We start from the raw sequence: 24,583 nt of genomic DNA, 5'->3' as shown, positions 1-24,583 counted from the left end.
AATTTGCATGGAATAATCGACTCTATGGAGCTTTTATATATGTTGCAACATGAATATATATTATAGCTTTTAATTATTTAACGGTTCCTTAAAATTCAAATTTTCAAATGATTTTAAAAAATAAACATAGTTCCAAAACAGGCACCTGCGACTGGCAAAAAACTGTACAAATGCTTGATAATTTTAATGGTTATTCTTACAAATCCTTATAAATTTTCAAGAATTTGTACGGTTCTTGCCTGTCAGGTGCCAGTTTTGCAATTCTAAAAATGATTTCTGACTATGCTTCAGTTGAGATTCTACTTCCATTTGTTCATGTATTGTTGTACTTTTCTCCCATTGTGTTACTTATTTACTCACTGGAATCATACTCCAATTTCTTGCCAAAACTATTTCAAACAGTTTTCTATCTGACTCTATTGCTGCTCGTATCACAAATCTTGAAAAAAATCCTCTGTTTTCATATCTAATTGACATTCTCGCATTACTATTTTACAACATGTTGCTTTTGGAGCACACTTCCAGTGTGATGTGCTACAACATCTGCTGATATGCAATGATTAAAATTGAATTGTGCACCAATTCAGATTCACTTTCGGCTGAGGTAGGATTTATGATCAATTAGCCAATTTGTGTTCTTTACGCTATTTTTGCTGTTTCTAATAAACTAACATTTGGGATTTAGAATGATCCCGAAAAGACAATGAGCATGGTTATAAGTTTGCACACAAAATTGAGTATAATCAATTGCATTGATTGGGTTTCCTAATAAGCATGTTCATTTAAATGGTAATGTTCTTTGTCTGCTCGGAAATAATGCTGTCTTATATATGCTAGTTCACTCTATTCAACAATATCATCTCCAATATTTTGCGTATGGAACTAATCAAGCTAATTTATCTGTAATTGCTCAATTCATTTGGTGGTTTGCCAGTTTTTGGGACTGGGATTCTTCTACTTTCCAGTAGACAAAATTTCAAATTTTTGAAGTAATATCCAAGATTAATCCACAAATATGTCAGAAAGCTAGAAACTAAAAACCTATTAAAGCTACACAATAATCCTCAATTGAATATAGAATTTAAAAAATCAGCACACAAAGTCTTTCACTTAGTCAAGTCCTTTAAAAAGTCACTAATCTATTTTTCCAATAAAATTTATCAACAAAAATTGAACAAAAAAGAAATGTTAAAAAAAAATTGATAGATTAATATTAAATACGATGACCTATCGTGGTCACGAAAATCAGAATTATGGATAGTAAAAAAAAACAGCTTAAATCGTGAGTAAAAAATAAATAAATTTAAGTTTCCTTTACTGCCATCAACCTATTTTGCTTGTCACGACACAAATGAGTATAAATGTTGGACGTGTTGATGAAATTGCCATCAGTGGGCTTGAAGGAGTTTTCCCTTTAAGGTCTAAAAGAAGATAAAATAGAATAAAAAAAAGTAAAGACAAAAATTGGAAGTGAAAACAGTGAGAAAAAAAGTGACTTAAATTATTTTTTTAAACCAAAAAATCTTCATTAAAATGAAGTTTAAAATTATACTGACTTGCTTGCTCATCGCTGTTTTGGCGACGACAATCGAAGGTGCTGGACAACGTAGACGAAGATATAAAGGACGTCCAACAAGGACTTTAATTAGAAAAAAATATACAACAATTACAACCAAGAGTCCTTACTGTAAGTCAATCTAAGAACATTCTCGTCTCATGTACTCATTTACTGGACTAAAATCCACAAAATAATAAAAAATATTAATCCACAATTCATTATTTCAGCTTCCTCAAGTATTGAATCTAGCATTAGTTCGAGTTCAAGTGAAAGTTCTGTTCCAAGTTCTGAAGTTTCAAGCTCAAGTTCTGAAGGCTCAACCGAACCAAGCACAAGCTCAAGTATTCTTGAAAGCTCATCGAGCACTGAAGTAATTACCTCTTCAAGCGGTGAATCATCTTCAGCATCAAGCTCCGAAGGCTCAAGTTCAAGTGCTCCATCAAGTTCTGAAGAATCAAGCTCTGAAGGTTCAAGCTCTGAAGGATCAAGCTCTGAAGGATCAAGCTCTGAAGGATCAAGCTCGGAAGAATCAACCTCAAGTGTACCATCAAGTTCAGAAGAATCAAGCTCTGAAGGATCAAGCTCCGAAGGTTCAAGCTCTGAAGGAACAAGCTCTGAAGGATCAAGCTCGGAAGAATCAACCTCAAGTGTACCATCAAGTTCAGAAGAATCAAGCTCTGAAGGATCAAGCTCCGAAGGTTCAAGCTCTGAAGGAACAAGCTCTGAAGGATCAAGCTCGGAAGAATCAACCTCAAGTGTACCATCAAGTTCAGAAGAATCAAGCTCTGAAGGATCAAGCTCCGAAGGATCAAGCTCGGAAGAATCAACCTCAAGTGTACCATCAAGTTCAGAAGAATCAAGCTCTGAAGGATCAAGCTCCGAAGGATCAAGCTCGGAAGAATCAACCTCAAGTGTACCATCAAGTTCAGAAGAATCAAGCTCTGAAGGATCAAGCTCCGAAGGATCAAGCTCGGAAGAATCAACCTCAAGTGTACCATCAAGTTCAGAAGAATCAAGCTCTGAAGGATCAAGCTCCGAAGGATCAAGCTCGGAAGAATCAACCTCAAGTGTACCATCAAGTTCAGAAGAATCAAGCTCTGAAGGATCAAGCTCTGAAGGATCAAGCTCTGATGGATCAAGCTCGGAAGAATCAACCTCAAGCGTTCCATCAAGTTCAGAAGAATCAAGTTCTGAAGGATCAAGCTCCGAAGGTTCAAGCTCTGAAGGATCAAGCTCGGAAGAATCAACCTCAAGTGTACCATCAAGTTCAGAAGAATCAAGCTCTGAAGGATCAAGCTCGGAAGAATCAACCTCAAGTGTACCATCAAGTTCAGAAGAATCAAGCTCTGAAGGATCAAGCTCCGAAGGATCAAGCTCTGAAGGATCAAGCTCTGAAGGATCAAGCTCGGAAGAATCAACCTCAAGCGTTCCATCAAGTTCAGAAGAATCAAGTTCTGAAGGATCAAGCTCCGAAGGTTCAAGCTCTGAAGGATCAAGCTCGGAAGAATCAACCTCAAGCGTTCCATTAAGTTCAGAAGAATCAAGTTCTGAAGGATCAAGCTCTGAAGGATCAAGCTCAGAAGAATCAACCTCAAGCGTTCCATCAAGTTCTGAAGAATCAAGCGCTCCATCAAGTTCTGAAGGCTCAAGCTCAAGTATTCTTGAAAGTTCATCGAGCACTGAAATTATAAGTTCGTCTTCTTCAGTAATTACTTCTTCAAGCAGTGAATCATCTTCAGAACCAAGTTCCGAAGGCTCAAGTTCAGAAGGTCCAAGTTCCGAAGGATCAAGTTCTGAAGGTCCAAGTTCCGAAGGCTCAAGTTCTGAAGGTCCAAGTTCCGAAGGCTCAAGTTCTGAAGGTCCAAGTTCCGAAGGCTCAAGTTCTGAAGGTCCAAGTTCCGAAGGCTCAAGTTCTGAAGGTCCAAGTTCCGAAGGCTCAAGTTCTGAAGGTCCAAGTTCCGAAGGCTCAAGTTCAGAAGGTCCAAGTTCCGAAGGCTCAAGTTCCGAAGGCTCAAGTTCAGAAGGTCCAAGTTCCGAAGGATCAAGTTCAGAAGGTCCAAGTTCCGAAGGATCAAGTTCAGAAGGTCCAAGTTCCGAAGGCTCAAGTTCAGAAGGTCCAAGTTCCGAAGGATCAAGTTCAGAAGGTCCAAGTTCCGAAGGATCAAGTTCAGAAGGTTCAAGTTCCGAAGGCTCAAGTTCAGAAGGTCCAAGTTCCGAAGGATCAAGTTCAGAAGGTCCAAGTTCCGAAGGATCAAGTTCAGAAGGTCCAAGTTCCGAAGGCTCAAGTTCAGAAGGTCCAAGTTCCGAAGGCTCAAGTTCAGAAGGTCCAAGTTCCGAAGGATCAAGTTCAGAAGGTCCAAGTTCCGAAGGCTCAAGTTCAGAAGGTCCAAGTTCCGAAGGATCAATTTCAGAAGGTCCAAGTTCCGAAGGCTCAAGTTCAGAAGGTCCAAGTTCCGAAGGCTCAAGTTCTGAAGGTCCAAGTTCCGAAGGCTCAAGTTCAGAAGGTCCAAGTTCCGAAGGCTCAAGTTCAGAAGGTCCAAGTTCAGAAGGATCAAGTTCAGAAGGTCCAAGTTCCGAAGGCTCAAGTTCTGAAGGTCCAAGTTCCGAAGGCTCAAGTTCAGAAGGTCCAAGTTCAGAAGGTCCAAGTTCCGAAGGATCAAGTTCAGAAGGTCCAAGTTCCGAAGGCTCAAGTTCAGAAGGTCCAAGTTCCGAAGGCTCAAGTTCTGAAGGTCCAAGTTCCGAAGGCTCAAGTTCAGAAGGTCCAAGTTCCGAAGGCTCAAGTTCAGAAGGTCCAAGTTCCGAAGGCTCAAGTTCAGAAGGTCCAAGTTCCGAAGGATCAAGTTCAGAAGGTCCAAGTTCCGAAGGCTCAAGTTCTGAAGGTCCAAGTTCCGAAGGCTCAAGTTCAGAAGGTCCAAGTTCCGAAGGCTCAAGTTCAGAAGGTCCAAGTTCCGAAGGATCAAGTTCAGAAGGTCCAAGTTCCGAAGGCTCAAGTTCTGAAGGTCCAAGTTCCGAAGGCTCAAGTTCAGAAGGTCCAAGTTCAGAAGGTCCAAGTTCCGAAGGCTCAAGTTCAGAAGGTCCAAGTTCCGAAGGATCAAGTTCAGAAGGTCCAAGTTCCGAAGGCTCAAGTTCTGAAGGTCCAAGTTCCGAAGGCTCAAGTTCAGAAGGTCCAAGTTCCGAAGGCTCAAGTTCAGAAGGTCCAAGTTCCGAAGGATCAAGTTCAGAAGGTCCAAGTTCCGAAGGCTCAAGTTCTGAAGGTCCAAGTTCCGAAGGCTCAAGTTCAGAAGGTCCAAGTTCAGAAGGTCCAAGTTCCGAAGGATCAAGTTCAGAAGGTCCAAGTTCCGAAGGCTCAAGTTCAGAAGGTCCAAGTTCCGAAGGATCAAGTTCAGAAGGTCCAAGTTCCGAAGGCTCAAGTTCAGAAGGTCCAAGTTCCGAAGGCTCAAGTTCAGAAGGTCCAAGTTCCGAAGGCTCAAGTTCAGAAGGTCCAAGTTCCGAAGGCTCAAGTTCAGAAGGTCCAAGTTCCGAAGGCTCAAGTTCTGAAGGTCCAAGTTCCGAAGGCTCAAGTTCAGAAGGTCCAAGTTCCGAAGGCTCAAGTTCAGAAGGTCCAAGTTCAGAAGGTCCAAGTTCTGAAGGTCCAAGTTCCGAAGGATCAAGTTCAGAAGGTCCAAGTTCCGAAGGCTCAAGTTCAGAAGGTCCAAGTTCAGAAGGCTCAAGTTCAGAAGGTCCAAGTTCAGAAGGTCCAAGTTCTGAAGGTCCAAGTTCCGAAGGATCAAGTTCAGAAGGTCCAAGTTCCGAAGGCTCAAGTTCAGAAGGTCCAAGTTCCGAAGGCTCAAGTTCAGAAGGTCCAAGTTCCGAAGGCTCAAGTTCTGAAGGTCCAAGTTCCGAAGGCTCAAGTTCAGAAGGTCCAAGTTCCGAAGGTCCAAGTTCCGAAGGCTCAAGTTCAGAAGGTCCAAGTTCCGAAGGCTCAAGTTCAGAAGGTCCAAGTTCCGAAGGCTCAAGTTCAGAAGGTCCAAGTTCCGAAGGCTCAAGTTCAGAAGGTCCAAGTTCCGAAGGCTCAAGTTCTGAAGGTCCAAGTTCCGAAGGCTCAAGTTCAGAAGGTCCAAGTTCGGAAGGCTCAAGTTCCTTTGACTCATCACTTCCAAGTTCATTCTCAGAATGGTCTTCAGAAGGTACACCAAGTGGAGGATCTGCAGGATTTTCAACTGCTTATTCCTCTGGAGCTAGCGAAGAAGCTTCACGTAAGAATAAAAAATTAATTAATATATTTGTTTATAGTATTAAAGTCATTATTATTCATTTTTAGTTCCAAGTGTACCATCAAGTTCAACTGCATCAAGTAGTAGTAGTGGTAAGAATCATCAACTAATTTAGATATAAATTACAGCATTTTTAACAATACATAATCCTACTTTTCTCTTCAGAACCCTCAGTGTCTGTTGTAGGATCAAGCGCTTCAAGTGTTTCCAGTAGTGAAAGTTCAAGCTCCGAAGTATCTAGCTCAGCTTCAAGTTCAGAGGATTCCAGCTCTGGCACAAGCAGTTCAACAGAAGTTTCTTGTATGCTCTTCATAAATTAAACAATTCTTATATAATTTATTCAAATTATTTCTAATTTTAGCATCAAGTGAACCATCATCCAATCCAAGTAGCAGCTATTCATCCTCCGAATCAAGCTCAGTTGAATCATCTACACCAAGTTCCGAAATTTCATCAAGCTCGTCTGAATCATCAGCACCAAGCTCCGAAGAATCAACAAGTTCTAGTTCATCTGAATCATCTTCACCAAGCTCAGAAGCTCCATCAAGTTCTAGTTCATCTGAATCATCCGTTCCAAGCTCTGAAGAATCATCTGTTCCAAGTTCATCTGAATCATCATCCCCAAGCTCCGAAGAATCATCTGTTCCAAGCTCTGAAGAATCATCTGTTCCAAGTTCCGAAGAATCTTCAAGTTCTAGTTCATCTGAATCATCTTCCCCAAGTTCCGAAGAATCATCTGTTCCAAGCTCCGAAGAATCATCAAGTTCTAGTTCATCTGAATCATCTTCACCAAGCTCGGAAGCTCCATCTAGTTCTAGCTCATCTGAATCATCCGTTCCAAGCTCCGAAGAATCATCTGTTCCAAGTTCCGAAGAATCATCAAGTTCTAGTACCGAAGAAACATCTGTTCCAAGCTCCGAAGAATCATCTGTTCCAAGTTCCGAAGAATCATCAAGTTCTAGTTCATCTGAATCATCTTCCCCAAGTTCCGAAGAATCATCAAGTTCTAGTTCCGAAGAATCATCTGTACCAAGCTCCGAGGAATCATCTGTTCCAAGTTCAGAAGAATCATCAAGTACTAGTTCATCCGAACCATCTGTTCCAAGCTCTGAAGCTCCATCTAGTTCTAGTTCATCTGAATCATCTTCCCTAAGTTCCGAAGAATCATCTGTTCCAAGTTCAGAAGAATCATCTGTTCCAAGCTCCGAAGAATCATCTGTTCCAAGTTCAGAAGAATCATCTGTTCCAAGCTCCGAAGAATCATCAAGTTCTAGTTCATCTGAATCATCTTCACCAAGCTCAGAAGCTCCATCAAGTTCAAGTTCATCTGAATCATCATCCCCAAGTTCCGAAGAATCATCTGTTCCAAGTTCAGAAGAATCATCTGTTCCAAGTTCCGAAGAATCATCAAGTTCTAGTTCATCTGAATCATCTTCCCCAAGTTCCGAAGAATCATCAAGTTCTAGTTCCGAAGAATCATCTGTTCCAAGCTCCGAGGAATCATCTGTTCCAAGTTCAGAAGAATCATCAAGTACTAGTTCATCCGAACCATCTGTTCCAAGCTCTGAAGCTCCATCTAGTTCTAGTTCATCTGAATCATCTTCCCCAAGTTCCGAAGAATCATCTGTTCCAAGTTCAGAAGAATCATCTGTTCCAAGCTCCGAAGAATCATCTGTTCCAAGTTCAGAAGAATCATCTGTTCCAAGCTCCGAAGAATCTTCAAGTTCTAGTTCATCTGAATCATCTTCACCAAGTTCCGAAGAATCATCAAGTTCTAGTTCCGAAGAATCATCTGTTCCAAGCTCCGAGGAATCATCTGTTCCAAGTTCCGAAGAATCATCAAGTACTAGTTCATCCGAACCATCTGTTCCAAGCTCTGAAGCTCCATCTAGTTCTAGTTCATCTGAATCATCTTCCCCAAGTTCCGAAGAATCATCTGTTCCAAGTTCAGAAGAATCATCTGTTCCAAGCTCCGAAGAATCATCTGTTCCAAGTTCAGAAGAATCATCTGTTCCAAGTTCCGAAGAATCATCAAGTTCTAGTTCATCTGAATCATCTTCACCAAGTTCCGAAGAATCATCAAGTTCTAGTTCCGAAGAATCATCTGTTCCAAGCTCCGAGGCATCATCTGTTCCAAGTTCCGAAGAATCATCAAGTTCTAGTTCATCTGAATCATCTTCACCAAGTTCCGAAGAATCATCAAGTTCTAGTTCCGAAGAATCATCTGTTCCAAGCTCCGAGGCATCATCTGTTCCAAGTTCCGAAGAATCATCAAGTACTAGTTCATCCGAACCATCTGTTCCAAGCTCTGAAGCTCCATCTAGTTCTAGTTCATCTGAATCATCTTCACCAAGCTCAGAAGCTCCATCAAGTTCAAGTTCATCTGAATCATCTTCCCCAAGTTCCGAAGAATCATCTGTTCCAAGTTCAGAAGAATCATCTGTTCCAAGCTCCGAAGAATCATCTGTTCCAAGTTCAGAAGAATCATCTGTTCCAAGTTCCGAAGAATCATCAAGTTCTAGTTCATCTGAATCATCTTCCCCAAGTTCCGAAGAATCATCAAGTTCTAGTTCCGAAGAATCATCTGTTCCAAGCTCCGAAGAATCATCTGTTCCAAGTTCAGAAGAATCATCTGTTCCAAGCTCTGAAGAATCATCAAGTTCTAGTTCATCTGAATCATCTGCTCCAAGTTCCGAAGAATCATCTGTTCCAAGTTCAGAAGAATCATCTGTTCCAAGCTCCGAAGAATCATCTGTTCCAAGTTCAGAAGAATCATCTGTTCCAAGCTCCGAAGAATCATCTGTTCCAAGTTCAGAAGAATCATCTGTTCCAAGTTCCGAAGAATCATCAAGTTCTAGTTCATCTGAATCATCATCCCCAAGTTCCGAAGAATCATCTGTTCCAAGTTCAGAAGAATCATCTGTTCCAAGCTCCGAAGAATCATCTGTTCCAAGCTCTGAAGAATCATCAAGTTCTAGCTCATCTGAATCTTCTTCACCAAGTTCAGAAGCTCCATCAAGTTCTAGTTCATCTGAATCATCATCCCCAAGTTCCGAAGAATCATCTGTTCCAAGTTCAGAAGAATCATCTGTTCCAAGCTCCGAAGAATCATCTGTTCCAAGTTCAGAAGAATCATCTGTTCCAAGTTCCAAAGAATCATCAAGTTCTAGTTCATCTGAATCATCTTCCCCAAGTTCCGAAGAATCATCTGTTCCAAGTTCAGAAGAATCATCAAGTTCTATTTCATCTGAATCATCTTCACCAAGTTCAGAAGCTCCATCAAGTTCTAGTTCACCAGAATCATCATCCCCAAGCTCCGAAGAATCATCAAGTTCTAGTTCATCTGAATCATCTTCCCCAAGTTCCGAAGAATCATCAAGTTCAGGTTCATCTGAATCATCTTCCCCAAGTTCCGAAGAATCATCAAGTTCAGGTTCATCTGAATCATCTGTTCCAAGTTCCGAAGAATCTTCAAGTTCAGGTTCATCTGAATCATCTTCCCCAAGTTCCGAAGAATCATCAAGTTCAGGTTCATCTGAATCATCTGTTCCAAGTTCCGAAGAATCTTCAAGTTCAGGTTCATCTGAATCATCTTCCCCAAGTTCCGAAGAATCATCAAGTTCAGGTTCATCTGAATCATCTGTTCCAAGTTCCGAAGAATCATCAAGTTCAGGTTCATCTGAATCATCTTCCCCAAGTTCCGAAGAATCATCAAGTTCAGGTTCATCTGAATCATCTGTTCCAAGTTCTGAAGAATCATCAAGTTCAGGTTCATCTGAATCATCTGTTCCAAGTTCCGAAGAATCATCAAGTTCAGGTTCATCTGAATCATCTGTTCCAAGTTCCGAAGAATCATCTAGTTCAGGTTCATCTGAATCATCTTCTCCAAGTTCCGAAGAATCATCAAGTTCAGGTTCATCTGAATCATCTGTTCCAAGTTCCGAAGAATCATCAAGTTCAGGTTCATCTGAATCATCTGTTCCAAGTTCCGAAGAATCATCTAGTTCAGGTTCATCTGAATCATCTTCCCCAAGTTCCGAAGAATCATCAAGTTCAGGTTCATCTGAATCATCTGTTCCAAGTTCTGAAGAATCATCTAGTTCAGGTTCATCTGAATCATCTGTTCCAAGTTCCGAAGAATCATCAAGTTCAGGTTCATCTGAATCATCTGTTTCAAGTTCCGAAGAATCATCTGTTCCAAGTTCCGAAGAATCATCTAGTTCAGGTTCATCTGAATCATCTTCCCCAAGTTCCGAAGAATCATCAAGTTCAGGTTCATCTGAATCATCTGTTCCAAGTTCCGAAGAATCATCAAGTTCAGGTTCATCTGAATCATCTGTTCCAAGTTCCGAAGAATCATCAAGTTCAGGTTCATCTGAATCATCTGTTCCAAGTTCCGAAGAATCATCAAGTTCAGGTTCATCTGAATCATCTGTTCCAAGTTCCGAAGAATCATCAAGTTCAGGTTCATCTGAATCATCTGTTTCAAGTTCCGAAGAATCATCTGTTCCAAGTTCCGAAGAATCATCTAGTTCAAGTATTCTTGAAAGTTCATCGAGCACCGAAATTATAAGTTCGTCTTCTTCGATAATTACTTCTTCAAGCAGTGAATCATCTTCAGAACCAAGCTCTGAAGGCTCAAGTTCTGAAGGTTCAAGTTCCGAAGTCTCAAGTTCCGAAGGCTCAAGTTCCGAAGGCCCAAGTTCTGAAGATTCAAGCGCTCCATCAAGCTCTGAAGGCTCAAGTTCCGAAGGCTCAAGTTCCGAAGGCCCAAGTTCTGAAGATTCAAGCGCTCCATCAAGCTCTGAAGGCTCAAGTTCCGAAGGCTCAAGTTCCGAAGGATTAAGTTCCGAAGGCTCAAGTTCTGAAGATTCAAGCGCTCCATCAAGCTCTGAAGGCTCAAGTTCCGAAGGCTCAAGTTCCGAAGGCCCAAGTTCTGAAGATTCAAGCGCTCCATCAAGCTCTGAAGGCTCAAGTTCCGAAGGCCCAAGTTCTGAAGATTCAAGCGCTCCATCAAGCTCTGAAGGCTCAAGTTCCGAAGGCTCAAGTTCCGAAGGCCCAAGTTCTGAAGATTCAAGCGCTCCATCAAGCTCTGAAGGCTCAAGTTCCGAAGGCTCAAGTTCCGAAGGCTCAAGTTCCGAAGGATCAAGTTCTGAAGATTCAAGCGCTCCATCAAGCTCTGAAGGCTCAAGTTCCGAAGGCTCAAGTTCCGAAGGATCAAGCTCCGAAGGCCCAAGTTCTGAAGATTCAAGCGCTCCATCAAGCTCTGAAGGCTCAAGTTCCGAAGGCTCAAGTTCCGAAGTATCAAGCTCCGAAGGCTCAAGTTCTGAAGATTCAAGCGCTCCATCAAGCTCTGAAGGCTCAAGTTCCGAAGGCTCAAGTTCCGAAGGCTCAAGTTCCGAAGGCCCAAGTTCTGAAGATTCAAGCGCTCCATCAAGCTCTGAAGGCTCAAGTTCCGAAGGCTCAAGTTCCGAAGGATCAAGTTCCGAAGGCCCAAGTTCTGAAGATTCAAGCGCTCCATCAAGCTCTGAAGGCTCAAGTTCCGAAGGCTCAAGTTCCGAAGGCTCAAGTTCCGAAGGCCCAAGTTCTGAAGATTCAAGCGCTCCATCAAGCTCCGAAGGCTCAAGTTCCGAAGGATCAAGTTCCGAAGGCTCAGGTCCATTAGTCTCAAGCTCTAGTGGTCTTGGTTCTCTTCCATCAAGTGACTCTGAATCATCATCAAGTTCTGAAATTCCTTGTAATACATATATATAATATTGAATATTGATTTGATTTTAATATTTTGTTTTTTAATTCAATAGCATTGAGTAGTAGTTATGAATCATCCAGCTCAAGTGCTGTAAGTTCAAGCTCAAGTGCACCATCAAGTTCTGAAGAATCAAGCTCAAGTGCACCATCAAGTTCAGAAGAATCAAGCTCAAGTGCACCATCAAGTTCTGAAGAATCAAGCTCAAGTGCACCATCAAGTTCAGAAGAATCAAGTTCAAGTGCACCATCAAGTTCTGAAGAATCAAGCTCAAGTGTTCCATCAAGTTCTGAAGAATCAAGTTCTGGAAGCTCATCAATCACACCATCATATGGCTGGGAATCATGTCCATATGGAACCAAATTCAATTGTCCAAGTGGATATCAAGTTCAACGTGACAATAAGAAGTCATTATGTCGTTGCATTGTCAAGGTCACACGTAAATATGCCAAAAAGAGGCGTACACGTCGTCCACGTCTTTAAAAAGTTTTAAAATTTCTTCTTCAATTGTTTAATTTATTTTAATTTTATTTTATTTTCTTGATTTTTTTTTTTCGTAAATTTGTTCTTGCTTATCATTTCCTACATAATTAAGACTGGCTGCTTAGATTTTAAGGCTTTATATTTGTTATATAAATTAAGCTGGAATATCCATCATTGAGTTCTGCTGACCATTTTTTAGTAACAGTTCTGTGATTTTAGTATAATAATTCAGACCCATGCCTACACAACTAGTTCCAACTAGTTCCAAATGGACTACGATTATCACAAAAAAATGAAAAATTAATTTTAAAAAAAATCGATGAAAATTAAGTTAAAAAATAGGAAATTTTTTAAAATTTTAACAACTTTTTTTGAACATGTTTTAATTTTAAAAAGTTAAATTTTTTAACATCGCGGCATTAAAAAAAACTAAAAAAAAAAAAGATGAAACTTGATTTTTATTTCTATGACGAAACCCCGAACCCCGAAAAATGGAAAACGACCAGAAAATTAGATTTTAAGTTCGAATACAAAAAATCGCGGCAATAAATAAAAAAAAAATAAAAAAAAAATCTACGACCCGGAGTAAAATTTGACAGAATCAGAACTTACCCCAGAAAACCAAGAAACGATATCAATAACTGCATGGCATATTCCAATATAAAGTTTAACTTTATCAAAATTCAAAATCATTGCAATTATTGTTAAATTTCTCGATTAAAAGTTAACTTTTTTAAATAATTTTTATTCGATAAAATTTACAAATTATGACAAATAAATATAGAAGATGATAAAGTGAGATTTTTGTTTTGCGGCTTATGATTTCTCACTTTTGAAACGTCTATTTTTAAAATTGGAATTTTATATTAAAAATGGAATTATTTTAAATAAAATGAAATATTAAAGGAAATTTTGTTTTTATTGTATTAAAAAAAAATAGCTGTGTATTTTTAGTAAATTTGCTTTTATGAATAATCAGTTCCAAGCGAAAATCCGAAAATTTCAAAAATTTTGCCTGATGATGCCGGCTTCCAGCCGTTTTTCATGGGACCGATTGACACCTGGTTCATGGGACTGATGGAAAATTCTGCTAAATATTTCACACCATTTTCACGTGTGAAAATCTACTCGTGTTATTTATATAATAACTAGAGTATCGGGAGCGCCCGTGGCGCCCCATCTCCAGAATGTTCAGCTTCACATAGCTTCATGTGGCATCACATTACACCCCCATCCCCCCTGATACCCCTCAATTTTTGGCTTCACATGGCTTCACAAAATGGCTTCACATGGCTTCCGTTCTTGTATCAGCAAAGGAATTGAGTGTTTATAATATAGATTTGACTATATATCAATTATTAACTTATCTACATACATTAAACACAGATCAAGATATTGCTGCATAGAATTTTTTGGAACATATGAAGATATTCAATACTCTGACATTTAAATGTCAAACTAACATTCGAAAAGGCATGATTATTGAAAAACGGATAAAATATATCATTCTATATTCTCTTTCAACCCGACAGTCGCAAAAAGAACAAGCGATGGCTTTCATTTAGAAAACGTGATTCAGGTGATAAATTAGGGTTCAATGATCTTTCCTGTTAAATAGTAATAATCTTTATTTTACCATAAAGGTATTTTGATTTACAATTGCAATTGATACAGTTGAATTTTTGGTACACAGTATTTTATGACACATTGATATGTAGGATCAAGTTAACAATTTTTCAAGTCAAGGTTTTGAATAAATTTAGGCTCTCGTTTCGGTGGCTATTTAGCATATTACGTGATACTTTTCAGGCTCGTTCTATCCATATTTTAATCATTAGGTAATCTAGTAGCTCTCGTCCCTTTATCTCTCGCTACACTTCAAGTTTATGACCCGTTCCTTAATCCAACGTTGCCTAGAATTTCAAATTAGGCTTGATCTCAAACATTTGCCAAGCGAAGCTTGGCCTCAAACATTAAGCAGTCGAAGTATCTAAACTTCCGAAAAAAAACAAATTTGGAAATGGCTTGATTCGAAACGACGACCTTCGAATTACCATACCAAATTTGAGCCAAGCGCCTTACCTATTTGACCAGCAAGGCACTTAACTGTTAATTTGACATTTATATATTAGAGGATTGAATTCTGGGAAGTGAAGAAAAGGTGCTGGATATGTTTAAATACTGGTATGGCTAAGGATTTTAATCACATGATTGGAAATCATAGTTACGATAATTTGTTGATGCACCTGGTATGTTAAAGTAATACACCTGAACATACCAATATCGGCTACCGAGCAAGAGCTTAAGTTACATTTAAATTTCTCATTTTTGCGTTTCTTAATTAGCGAGTGACCACATGAAAAGGAAGTTTTGTTATCAAAAAAGTGGAATAAATGGAATTTCCAAACAAAAAACATGTTATTGGCTGCATATTCTATTTTTGTTTTGTAAGATTTTTTCCGTTTTTTCCGCCGTGTTCGCTCAGTTTGTGTGCTGCCTTACCTACGGTTAAGAACGTTGCTCTTTAGTTGTGTTTGAATAAGAAAAAGCTTTAAAAAATCATTTTTGCTAGCAAAAATGAATGTGAATATTTTGATAATTTTCGTTGGAATATTTTTGATACATAGCTGTGTTGATGCTCAATCAGCTGACTGTAAATATGGTAAACGATATTATTGGACTACTGCTCACATAAAACAGAACAAATCCTCCTATTCCTGCAACTTAAAGAGAAATATAAAAAGTCCTCTCAACAAAGTGACGATAATCAATGGACAACATAAATCTGGACAAACCGATGATGACGTCAACTTACTAAACATTCACAACAGCAGCAGCATAAACACATTTTCATCAACTTTTTGTCAAAAATTTAAAAATCTTAAAGTTATATCATCACATATTAAATCAATTGATGGAAATTCACTGGAAAATTGTGAACATTTGGATATTTTGGATATAAAGGGAACTGAGCTTAATTACATACCCACTGAACTGCTGACCAGAAATTCAAAACTTTCACAAATATATCTAACTCACAGTCAAATGACAACATTGCCTGAAAATTTATTTTCATCCCAAAATAACCTAAAAGTATTAAGTTTAATTGGAAATCAAATCAGCTATATACCATTAAATATTTTTAATCCAATACTAAAACTTGAAGCACTTACTCTGGAGAATAACAAGCTACAGTCAATTAGTTCAAAATGGTTTAAAAATTTAGGCAGTTTGATTTATCTGCTTTTAAATGAAAATCAAATTGCTGAAGTTCCAGATAAATCCTTTGAATTTTTGACAAATTTAGATCTACTTTACCTTTATAAAAACAGAATTAAGCTCCTATATTCAAATTCTTTTTTTGGTCTTCATAGCCTAAGAGATCTGTGGCTCAACCACAATGAAATCACAGAGCTGCCACACAATACTTTTAAACCTTTGAGCAATTTGAAAAGATTGGCTTTGCATGATAACAAACTAACTATAATTGATGCAGCATCCTTTGGTATTCATAAGCACTTAGCTGATATATATCTGCAAAACAACAAAATCAATCAAATTGATGAAAAGTTCATTGATAATACAGCACTTAATGTAATGAATATTGAGGGCAATATATGCAGTAATGGAAAGCCCATTGGAATTGAATACATCAAAGTTGGACTGAAGACATGTTTTGAGAATTATAAAAAACTAACTCCTCAACTTTTGACCTCACGTGTTGAAGGCATTCGTACTAATCAATGTGGACAGTCTGTCGGAGGAGTTGGAAATATTGTTGGTGGCAAGCTTGCCAAAAAGGGTAAATTTCCATGGTGAGTACAACATATTTAGGGTTCCTTTTTCTTATCCTTAGGCTCGACCTAGGACTTGACATATCCATATAGCACAAACGATCTAAAGCATGACAATGATCATGCCAAAGTCACGCTGGTCTGGTGCAGGACTTTAGATCGACTTGTTCAATTCATGTTATATTCAGTCTAGAGCTTGAATTCTTTACGAGTAAAATTATTCATACTAAGTCTAAAACTAATTTTCTCAGGGTTGCAGTCCTATCTTCACCATCCGATGAATATATTTGTGGTGCAACACTTGTGAGTAAGCGAAAAGCTGTGACAGGTGAGTCTATGGATATTAGTTAGATAAGGTTACTGGAACCAAATGCCCAATCCCCCCTCGTTTCCGAATCAAAATTAAAAATGTCATTTATTATATAATTGATTGTACCGCGAGACACAAGATGCCAAGGAGATAATAATGTGTGGTCAAGCTCATGCTTTACTCTCGTTTGGCAAAATGTTGGTCCCTCCTTAATTTGTACTTTCAATACAAACATTTCAAAGCCCAGCTAATTGTCTGAATATGCCCCTGATAACCATCCAATGATCTAATTAAATAAAAAATCAAATATCAATCTTATTGTAGCTGCACATTGCATTCGAGACAAAAATACGCGATACACAAAGTTGGCACGTGAAATTATTATTCAACTTGGGATTTATGATCTGGACAAAAAGTTTGAAATCGGAAGAGCATCTCATGCTCTTCAAAGAATCAATGTTCATCCTGACTGGAATGCATTCACTCAGGCTTATGATGCTGATATTGCTGTGCTAGTTTTAGATACAGAAGTCACATTTAATGAATTTATTCAACCAATTTGTCTTGTTCAAGCTACTAAATCTGAATTAGCTGGTGTCGTTGTAGGATATGGAAAAAGTGAAGATCGTACCAAAAAACATGAAAATATCCCCAAAATTATTGACACTCCGATTCACAGCAATGATGACTGCTTAATTGAAAATTCCGATTTGACTACAATTTCTAGTGGACGAACATTTTGTGGAGGAACTGGAACTGGAGTTGGAGTTTGCAATGGTGACAGTGGAAGTGGATTATTTGTGACTGATGGAACTTCTTATTATCTTAGTGGAATTGTTTCATCATCATTGAAGACGATATCTAATGAATGTGATGTTGACACTTATTCGGTATTTACAAATGTGACTAAGTATATCGATTGGATCAATGGGGTGTCCACAAACCGATTTGAATAATCAGATTTGCTCATGGTCATGAATCGGTTTGTGTCTCGATTTTTTACTCAAATTATAGAAATTTTCCGGTTTTTGTCTTAAACTTCTGTCTAGATAATTATGTATATTAAGTTAATTGAGTTTATCAAATTTGTCATTTTTGCTAGCATTTTTATTTTAAATTTGGTGATTTGTAATAAAAAGTTAAACAATTAATTGAAAAATTATTTGTATTTTAAAGTTTTTTTTTTATTGTTTTATGTCGATTGATTGCTTCATATTTCTCTGTTTAAATCTCATTGAATAATAAGTAATATTAGTTAAATTTTAGAATTAATTCAAAAAGTCCAATCAGTTGAACTCTTTTATTGTCAAATCCAAAATCTTTAAAGTATGGTGAGGATTTTCGCAAAATATCGGGACACTTTTGGAAAAAATCAGGACACTTCTAAGTTTGGCACTATTGGCGTACTTTTGGACTAATTTGAATCTTAATATTCAAAGAACTAGTTAAATAAGGTTAGAAACTTGCAAAAAAGTGCAGCAAATATTTAAAATTCCGATAAAAACATTTTTAGTCCTGGAGTTTTGAACCCGGACTTTTAAAACGAAAATTCCAAATTTTGTTAAAAATTCCAACAAATTGTATGGAGATTTCGAATTATTGAAAAATAGGGACATTTTGAGGGTTTGTCGGGACATAGCAGCAAGGTAGAAAAGTACAGCAGCGTCCCGCCAAAAATACAGCAGATGGCCGCCCTACTTTAAAGTTACAATTTTCATGAATCCATCGGACTTTTAGTCGATGGATTCTCGAGCATCACAATGTAGTGTAACCTGAGTTGCAAAACAGGCACCAATGGCAGACCTAAACTGTACAAATTCTTAATAATTTGTTCGATTTTTTTCTTACAAAACCATACAAATTATGAAGAAATTGTACGGTTTTTTGCATGTAATAGGTTCCTGTTTTGCAACTCTGAGTACGGAACACTATGTTGACAGGTGTATAATAAGTCATGAAAATGCCTTGTTAGTTATCTGGAATTTTGTAGGATTTTCGATGATAATTTTCATAAATTATAATAAAAATTCAATATTTCTTCTAGAAAGTATGAGACTTTTTGGCAAATTGCGGCTGGATTTTTGGCAGAATTCAATTAAATTTTCCTGAAAATGTCAAATAAAAAAACAATTTTTTGAATTTCTAGATTCTCTTTATTTACAGAGCTCATTAACTTAATATCTATAACAATTAATATCTATAACAATTAATTAGAATCAACTTCCTTAGACTTAATTCCATTTGCAGCTAACATCTCCTCAAATGCAGTAATTGATAAATGACGTCCAAGTTCTTCATAATATTCAACAAAATAAGTCACAGCATCATTAATGTATTTCTTTGATGTTTTTGTGACATAAATCAAATTTAGCACTTGATCAGGAGTCAAATAATCTTTTGGTTCCTCAACTTCTTCCAATGGCTCATCAACATATGCTGATAACTCAAATGAGTGATGTGAGTCATAATAGATAGGTTCGGTTGGCTCTACCTGCTTCTGTTTAGGAACGAATGACTCATCTGTCTGTTTTGGATAAAATGCTTGTGCATTTGCATTAAATCCATTACTTTTAAGACTCTCAAGTGAACTTGACTTGTATCCATCGGTAAGCGTACTTCCACGAATATTCTTAAGACGAGCATCAAGTTTTGATGGTGCACCAAATAAATCAGTTGCTACTGAGCTGGATGATGATGATGATGATGTTGATGATGCTGCTGGACTTGGTGTTCTTTGCTTATATCCGGTGGTTTCTTGGAATTGATCCATAAATTTAGAAACCTTTGGTTCAAGGATTTTGGGCATAATTGGTGCTTGGAATTGGCTTGTATGGATAGGTGGTGGTGGAAAGTTGTAAATATTTGTAGTTACGACTGGAATATTTTGAGTACTTGAGCTTAAATTTTGTACTTCTTGATAGTTTGACGTTGGCATTTCATTGTAATTTATGGCTTGACTCTCATCACGTTGATTTGATATTACAACTTGAATTGATTGAAGCTCTTCTACTTCGGCTGTTGACTGCATGCCTCTTTTTTGAGCATCTGTTTGATGATGTTCATTCCAATTTCTTGAGTTAAATTCATTTAGTACATTTTGGTTCAACATTGGATTGCTGCGGTAATGACTTGAACTTTTCTGCATGTACTGCTGGTCATGTTGATTCTGTTGGACTTTGTTAAAGTAACAATCTTGATTCTGATGATTATGTTGATAATTGATACGATTGTCATCATTTTGACCAAATCGGAACTGTTGAAATTGTGTTGAATTTGTGACTTCAGCTCTTCCTGAATTGCTTCTCATTGGCTGAGGAACTGGGAATTGATTAGAATGAGTTCTTTCCAGCTTATTCGACTGATTTCTTTGTAATCGATTAGGCTGCGATGATTCAAATTTAGGACGTTGCTGATATCCTCTTTGTGGTTCATCTCGGAACTGATTTCTTTGTGGCGTATTTTCTGATATGCTTGACATACTTGATGATCGTTGTAAGGTACTTGGCACAAATTGGAAGTCTTCTTTGGTTTGTAATGTTTGGAATTTCCTGGATGTGCTGTCGTCATAATATTTATCAAATGGATCTGAAGATCTGATTCGTCCTTGTCTTAATGATCTTCGGATCATTGTAAGTAAGTCTACTTTTTGACTCTTTGGCTTAACTTTCTCAGCTTTCTTCTCTTCCTCAATAATATCCACCCAATTGTCACTGCCACTGCTTGATATTTCATCAAAATCAGTAGTTAATTTGTCCATTGTTGATACCAGTTCCTTTTGTTCCGATTCTTCTGAACTTTTGACTTTTACAGCCTTTGCATCGTCACTTGATGATGAAATTTCAATTAAACTTTCATGTGATACTGACTTGTCACTCTTTGAGCTTGCTGAATTTTCACGTTTTTCATTTCGTTTGACTGCATCGACTACTTGGAAACGAACAAGGTCAGCTAGACGACTGGCTGGGTTACGCATTCGGACTGGTTTGCGGACACGTTTTGGAGCTTCTGATGGAGTTTCAGATTGATCTGATGTTGATGGTTGATCGACTTTTGTTGCTTCATTGTCTTTTTTCGAGTCAATTTCCTTTTTCGAGTCAATTTCCTTTTTTGAGACAGTTTCCTTTTTTGAGTCTATTTCTTGAGGTTTTTCCTCAACTCTAGCAGGTCTACGTCCCATATTCAGTAAATTACTTACCAGCCTAGCTGAATTTTCTCCATGTCTTGATGAGCTTCTTACAGGTTTTGCTGGTTTTTCGGTATTTTTCTCCTCAACTTGAGAATTGTCTTTAACTTCTTCCTTAATTTTTGGTCCCAATCTAGAAGTAATTGGGACTTTCTTGTCAGTGTCTGGATTAATTTCCTGACTTTGCCGTCTCTTATTTAACTTTTGTCTGAGATCGGTGATTTGTCCGACTTTTGATGTTTCACTTCTACCTGAAGACTCAGAATCTTCAACAACTTTACGGCTGCTTTTGTGATTATCCTGGTCAGTTTTTCTGGTTGGTCGTCGTTCAATTCCAAAACATTCTTGAAATTTGATTTTATTTTCTAGATTTTCCTGTAAAACGTCGTCTTTTTTGAAGAACCTTTGTCTCCTATCCTGAAGTTGTGTACTTCTTTTGTCAGCATTGCTTTGGTATCTTGAAGATTCGTCATCATACTTTGAGGTTAAGTCACGATTTCTGGCATGTTCGTCTAATCTTCTTGATGATCTTTCGTTATTTCTTGAGGAGTATCTGGATTCTACTCGGTCGTCATGTTCGCTGTGTCGAGACATTCTTTGGATATTTGAGTTTCTTGATGCCATTTTTGATGAGTTCTGAATTTTTGATTTTTTAGTAAAAATTTAACTTTTGGATTTTTAAATTGAAATTTAATTTTTTAGTTTTTTCAAACTTTTTGTTTTTAAATTATTTTAAATGATTTTTAATTTTTTAAAAATTATTTTGAATATTTTAAAAGAATTGCTGTGTTTGGTATGCTTTGAGATCACAAACTGATGATATTGTAGAAAATTTTTGGGTAATTTATACTAGATAAGTTATCATGCACAACACTTTTCAGGTAGAATTTTGTTGTTGTGAGATTTTTGAGATTGTGTAAAATTTGGTTTGTATTCAAAACATGTCAAAAATCAAAACAATCATTTTGCGTAATCAAGATGAATTTTTATTAAAAGTTTATTACATTTATTTATTAAAATTAATTAGGTTTGTGTGATGAAAAGTGTATACTGAGTCATGCAAATTACATAGCTTTGAGAATCAACCGTTGACATTTTCATTAACAAAAGTCAAAGAAGTTTCAATTGAAAGTTGATCGACTAATTTTTTGAAAAAATTAGGATCTAATTAATCTAGACAAGAAAAGCATCGAATTATGTAGAAATGCTTTATAAAATAAGATGCATCCTATTAATCATATTTCAGATGAAATTTTGACAAAATCTTGATGAATTTTTGACGAAATTTAATATAAATATCAGAATTACATCAAAAATTTGTTCGAATTTCGTCTAAAATCTGACAAAACTTCGGTCGGGTTTATTGCACATAATAAGCTCTTTGAATTATTAAAGTTGTAGATTAATTAGATTGTATATTTTTTCAAGAAATTGGACTCAGGAATCTAGACTAGTGGTAAGCAACTTGTGTTCAGTGGCACACTTATATACAGCGTTTTTTTGGAAATGTCATAAGCCGTATGCCGTGTGCAGTTTTGACAAAAACATATGACCAAGGTGTCTCGCAAAAAATAAAAGATTTTCCACTAATCAATACTGATAGATAGGGCGGCCATCTGGTTTATTTTAATTAGGACTCCGCTTAGTAGCTGTACTGTGACCCGAAATGGCCACTTTTTTCAAGTTTCTAAAGTAATTCAAATAAGCGGCGAAAAAGCGATAAAGGTCAAGTTGGTTAGGAAGTCGGGCAATGGACTCAAAGTGTTCGTTCCCAGGGAAAGTCTAGTTGGATTCGGCTGCTTTTTCGCTGTTCTACTCACATCAACTCGGTTTTGTGATTCACGACACTCAAATTTTGGCTAGGTTTTTTGATATACGACTTACGAAGTAAGTAAGTAAGTTTTTGATATACCCAGGATCATGCAGCGTGCAGAGTTAGGAAAAGCAAAACGTCCATATGGACAACAAAAAAAAAAAACAGTCATCAAGGCAAATCATTGGTAAAGCAACAAAAATCATTAAAAAATTAACATCTTGGAGTGCACATCAAAAATTGAAAATTCATGATTAATAAAAATTAATCTTAAGTTGTGAAAGCCTGTGACTTGGTCTCTTAAAATTGAATTGTTCACATGCAGAGCCAAAAGAGAACCAAAAGTTCAATAAGACACCTTCACATTGAAATCCTGCTAAGTCTGTGGTCGTCATGCTTAGTAAGAAGCTCATTGTATTTTTATTGATCTAGTCACGAAGCTTGGTTCGTGTGTTATGTGTAGAGTCTTGACAATGAATTTGTCTGCTTTACTAGGTAAATTTAGGAGCAACGAACAATCATATCAGTTAATCAAGGATATTCAGATACAGTAAAAAGAATTAAGGTGAACAGGATACATTAGGCAGGAAATATTGGACATGTTGGACATATTGGACATATTGGACATATTGACTTGTTCATTGCATTAGGTATTTAAGTTAAATTTTGTTGATGGTAAATGAACTTGATGAAGGGTTGAGTACTTACAGAGAGAAGCTGTTGATAGAGATTGCATGACATTTGGTATTGGTAATTGGCAGATAGAAGCAAGCATTTGGTGACGTCAAGGGAAGATTATGGATCGTAATTAATCATAGAGTGAGATAAGTGAGTAAGTACTAGATATACAAGAGTATGCCTACATCTTGACAACAATTGCGTTAAAAAGAGATTTAATTCACAATTAATTGAATTAAAACGAAAAGCAACTGTAGTGAGGAAGCAAAAAATGCAAATTTCATTTAAATGTACTAGATTTTACATCATAAAGCCATAAATCACTTAACCACATCCCTAAAAATCTCGAAAAGTCAACTTTTAAAAGTTTATTTGTATTAGTTTTTCTCAATAAAATTAAAGGATCTTTATGACTGTCAAGTGCATTTGAAATTCCCCCTTTTATTTTCAGGTACAAGCTTGAACTTTCCGCTTTTATTATTTTCAGAACAACAATATAATTATGCCGAAAATTCTAAATCTAATCGTAATCAAAAGTGGGAGAGTTCTTCATCTACCTAGAATGCTTTTATTGACAAGTTTTGGTATAAAATCGTTGTTTATGAGATTTCTAGGTCATTATTGGTTGTGTTTTGAAGATAAGAAGATCAAATAGATAAAAACTGAGATTTTAATTACCAACCAGCTGCAATCTCTGAAATTTTGCCGACATAACCTGAAAGTTTTGAAAACAATTAATTAGAAGCGAAATCCCATCGACCCAGTCATATCCCGTCCATGGCAACACAATCAGCCTTCCATTACGAATCACAGTCACTATCTAAAGAGCAACTCGACATCTACAACTCATACGCCATGTACAGTTCATATCAACGACCAAGTCAACTCGGTTACTACTCATCGGTGCCAGCATACCAGCAACTATCCTACATGACACCTCCATTAAAATATCCAAGCAATATCAATCAGAATGCAGAATTATTGAGAGACTTCAAACTGCTATGTGAGCATTGTGGGAGTGTCTATACATCACAGAAAAGACTACAGAATCATTATGAAAAGTGTATCGTACGGAATCCACATCTTGATGAAGTGATTGTATGTAAAACATGTAAACGGACGTTTAGAACGAATCCAGGCTACACAAATCATTTGATTAAGTTTCATGGTGAGACAATAACAGAGAATATGGAAGTGACAAGACTTAAAAAGCGTGCAAGAAGTCACGACGACTTTGAGGAGGTTAGGACGGAAAAGAAATCTATTTTTCATAGCATTGAGTTGCTGGCACGAAGTGATTCTCTTTGTTGAAACTTTTTTATGGCAAATTTTGATAATTTGAATTTAATTTATTGTACTAATTACTCAGGTGTAAAATATTTAGGTAGATTTTAAGAAAATAAGATTTGAGATTTAAATGCGTTGAATTCATGAAACTCATGTGATAATAAAATGTATTATATTTTATGACATATTATAAATTTAATTGTTTATTTATTTTATTATTTTTAAAGTTTCTGAAGCAAATTGTTTACTCATTTTGAGTTCAGATAGTCCGTTAATTTGGATGAATTGATCGTCTTGAGTCTAGCTAATCGAAATGTTTGATCTTGATCTGGATCTTGGGTCGAGCTAGACAAAATATTAGATCATCTTGGGTCGAGCTTGACTAAAAATTTGATCATCTTGGGTCGAGCAAGACTGAAAATTTGAGCATCGTCGAGCTAGGCAATTAATTTGATCTCTGAGAATCGAGCTTGTCTAA

General features: G+C 37.1%; 3 protein-coding genes across 3 annotated transcripts; 2 read left to right on the top strand and 1 right to left on the bottom strand.

Moving 5' to 3' along the window:
* The first annotated feature begins 1,533 nt into the window (after positions 1-1,533).
* Positions 1,534-12,040, top strand: LOC139094445 (pneumococcal serine-rich repeat protein-like). The gene is made up of 5 exons (XM_070645482.1): positions 1,534-1,687; positions 1,786-5,793; positions 5,859-5,903; positions 6,173-11,548; positions 11,613-12,040. The coding sequence occupies exons 1-5, from the start codon at positions 1,534-1,536 to the stop codon at positions 12,038-12,040; spliced, it is 10,011 nt and encodes a 3,336-aa protein (XP_070501583.1).
* Positions 12,041-14,541: 2,501 nt separating this feature from the next.
* LOC139094589 (uncharacterized) lies at positions 14,542-17,262 on the top strand. The gene is made up of 3 exons (XM_070645704.1): positions 14,542-15,855; positions 16,086-16,162; positions 16,469-17,262. Exons 1-3 carry the CDS (start codon positions 14,618-14,620, stop codon positions 17,098-17,100), a joined length of 1,947 nt encoding a protein of 648 aa, XP_070501805.1. The 5' UTR covers positions 14,542-14,617; the 3' UTR covers positions 17,101-17,262.
* A 1,088-nt stretch (positions 17,263-18,350) lies between these two features.
* Positions 18,351-20,951, bottom strand: LOC139094444 (uncharacterized protein DDB_G0283697-like). The gene has a single exon (XM_070645480.1). The coding sequence runs from the start codon at positions 20,949-20,951 to the stop codon at positions 18,351-18,353; it is 2,601 nt and encodes an 866-aa protein (XP_070501581.1).
* Between the last annotated feature and the right edge of the window lie 3,632 nt (positions 20,952-24,583).

Source organism: Chironomus tepperi, unplaced genomic scaffold (assembly GCF_022539635.2).
Source record: "Chironomus tepperi strain 1889 unplaced genomic scaffold, CSIRO-AGI_Ctep_v1 contig_354, whole genome shotgun sequence".
Lineage (NCBI taxonomy): Eukaryota > Metazoa > Arthropoda > Insecta > Diptera > Chironomidae > Chironomus > Chironomus tepperi.
Note: the sequence above shows the minus strand (reverse complement) of the source record. Positions and strands in the feature narration are given on the sequence as shown.

Excerpts from the sequence above, each read along its gene's own strand:
- LOC139094445 (XM_070645482.1), top strand. The coding sequence starts at position 1,534 with ATGAAGTTTAAAATTATACTGACTTGCTTGCTCATCGCTGTTTTGGCG. Across the intron at positions 1,688-1,785 it reads TACAACCAAGAGTCCTTACT|CTTCCTCAAGTATTGAATCT; the intron begins GTAAGTCAATCT and ends TCATTATTTCAG. Across the intron at positions 5,904-6,172 it reads TGCATCAAGTAGTAGTAGTG|CATCAAGTGAACCATCATCC; the intron begins GTAAGAATCATC and ends TTCTAATTTTAG.
- LOC139094444 (XM_070645480.1), bottom strand. The coding sequence starts at position 20,951 with ATGGCATCAAGAAACTCAAATATCCAAAGAATGTCTCGACACAGCGAA.
- LOC139094589 (XM_070645704.1), top strand. The coding sequence starts at position 14,618 with ATGAATGTGAATATTTTGATAATTTTCGTTGGAATATTTTTGATACAT. Across the intron at positions 15,856-16,085 it reads AAAAAGGGTAAATTTCCATG|GGTTGCAGTCCTATCTTCAC; the intron begins GTGAGTACAACA and ends TAATTTTCTCAG. Across the intron at positions 16,163-16,468 it reads TAAGCGAAAAGCTGTGACAG|CTGCACATTGCATTCGAGAC; the intron begins GTGAGTCTATGG and ends ATCTTATTGTAG.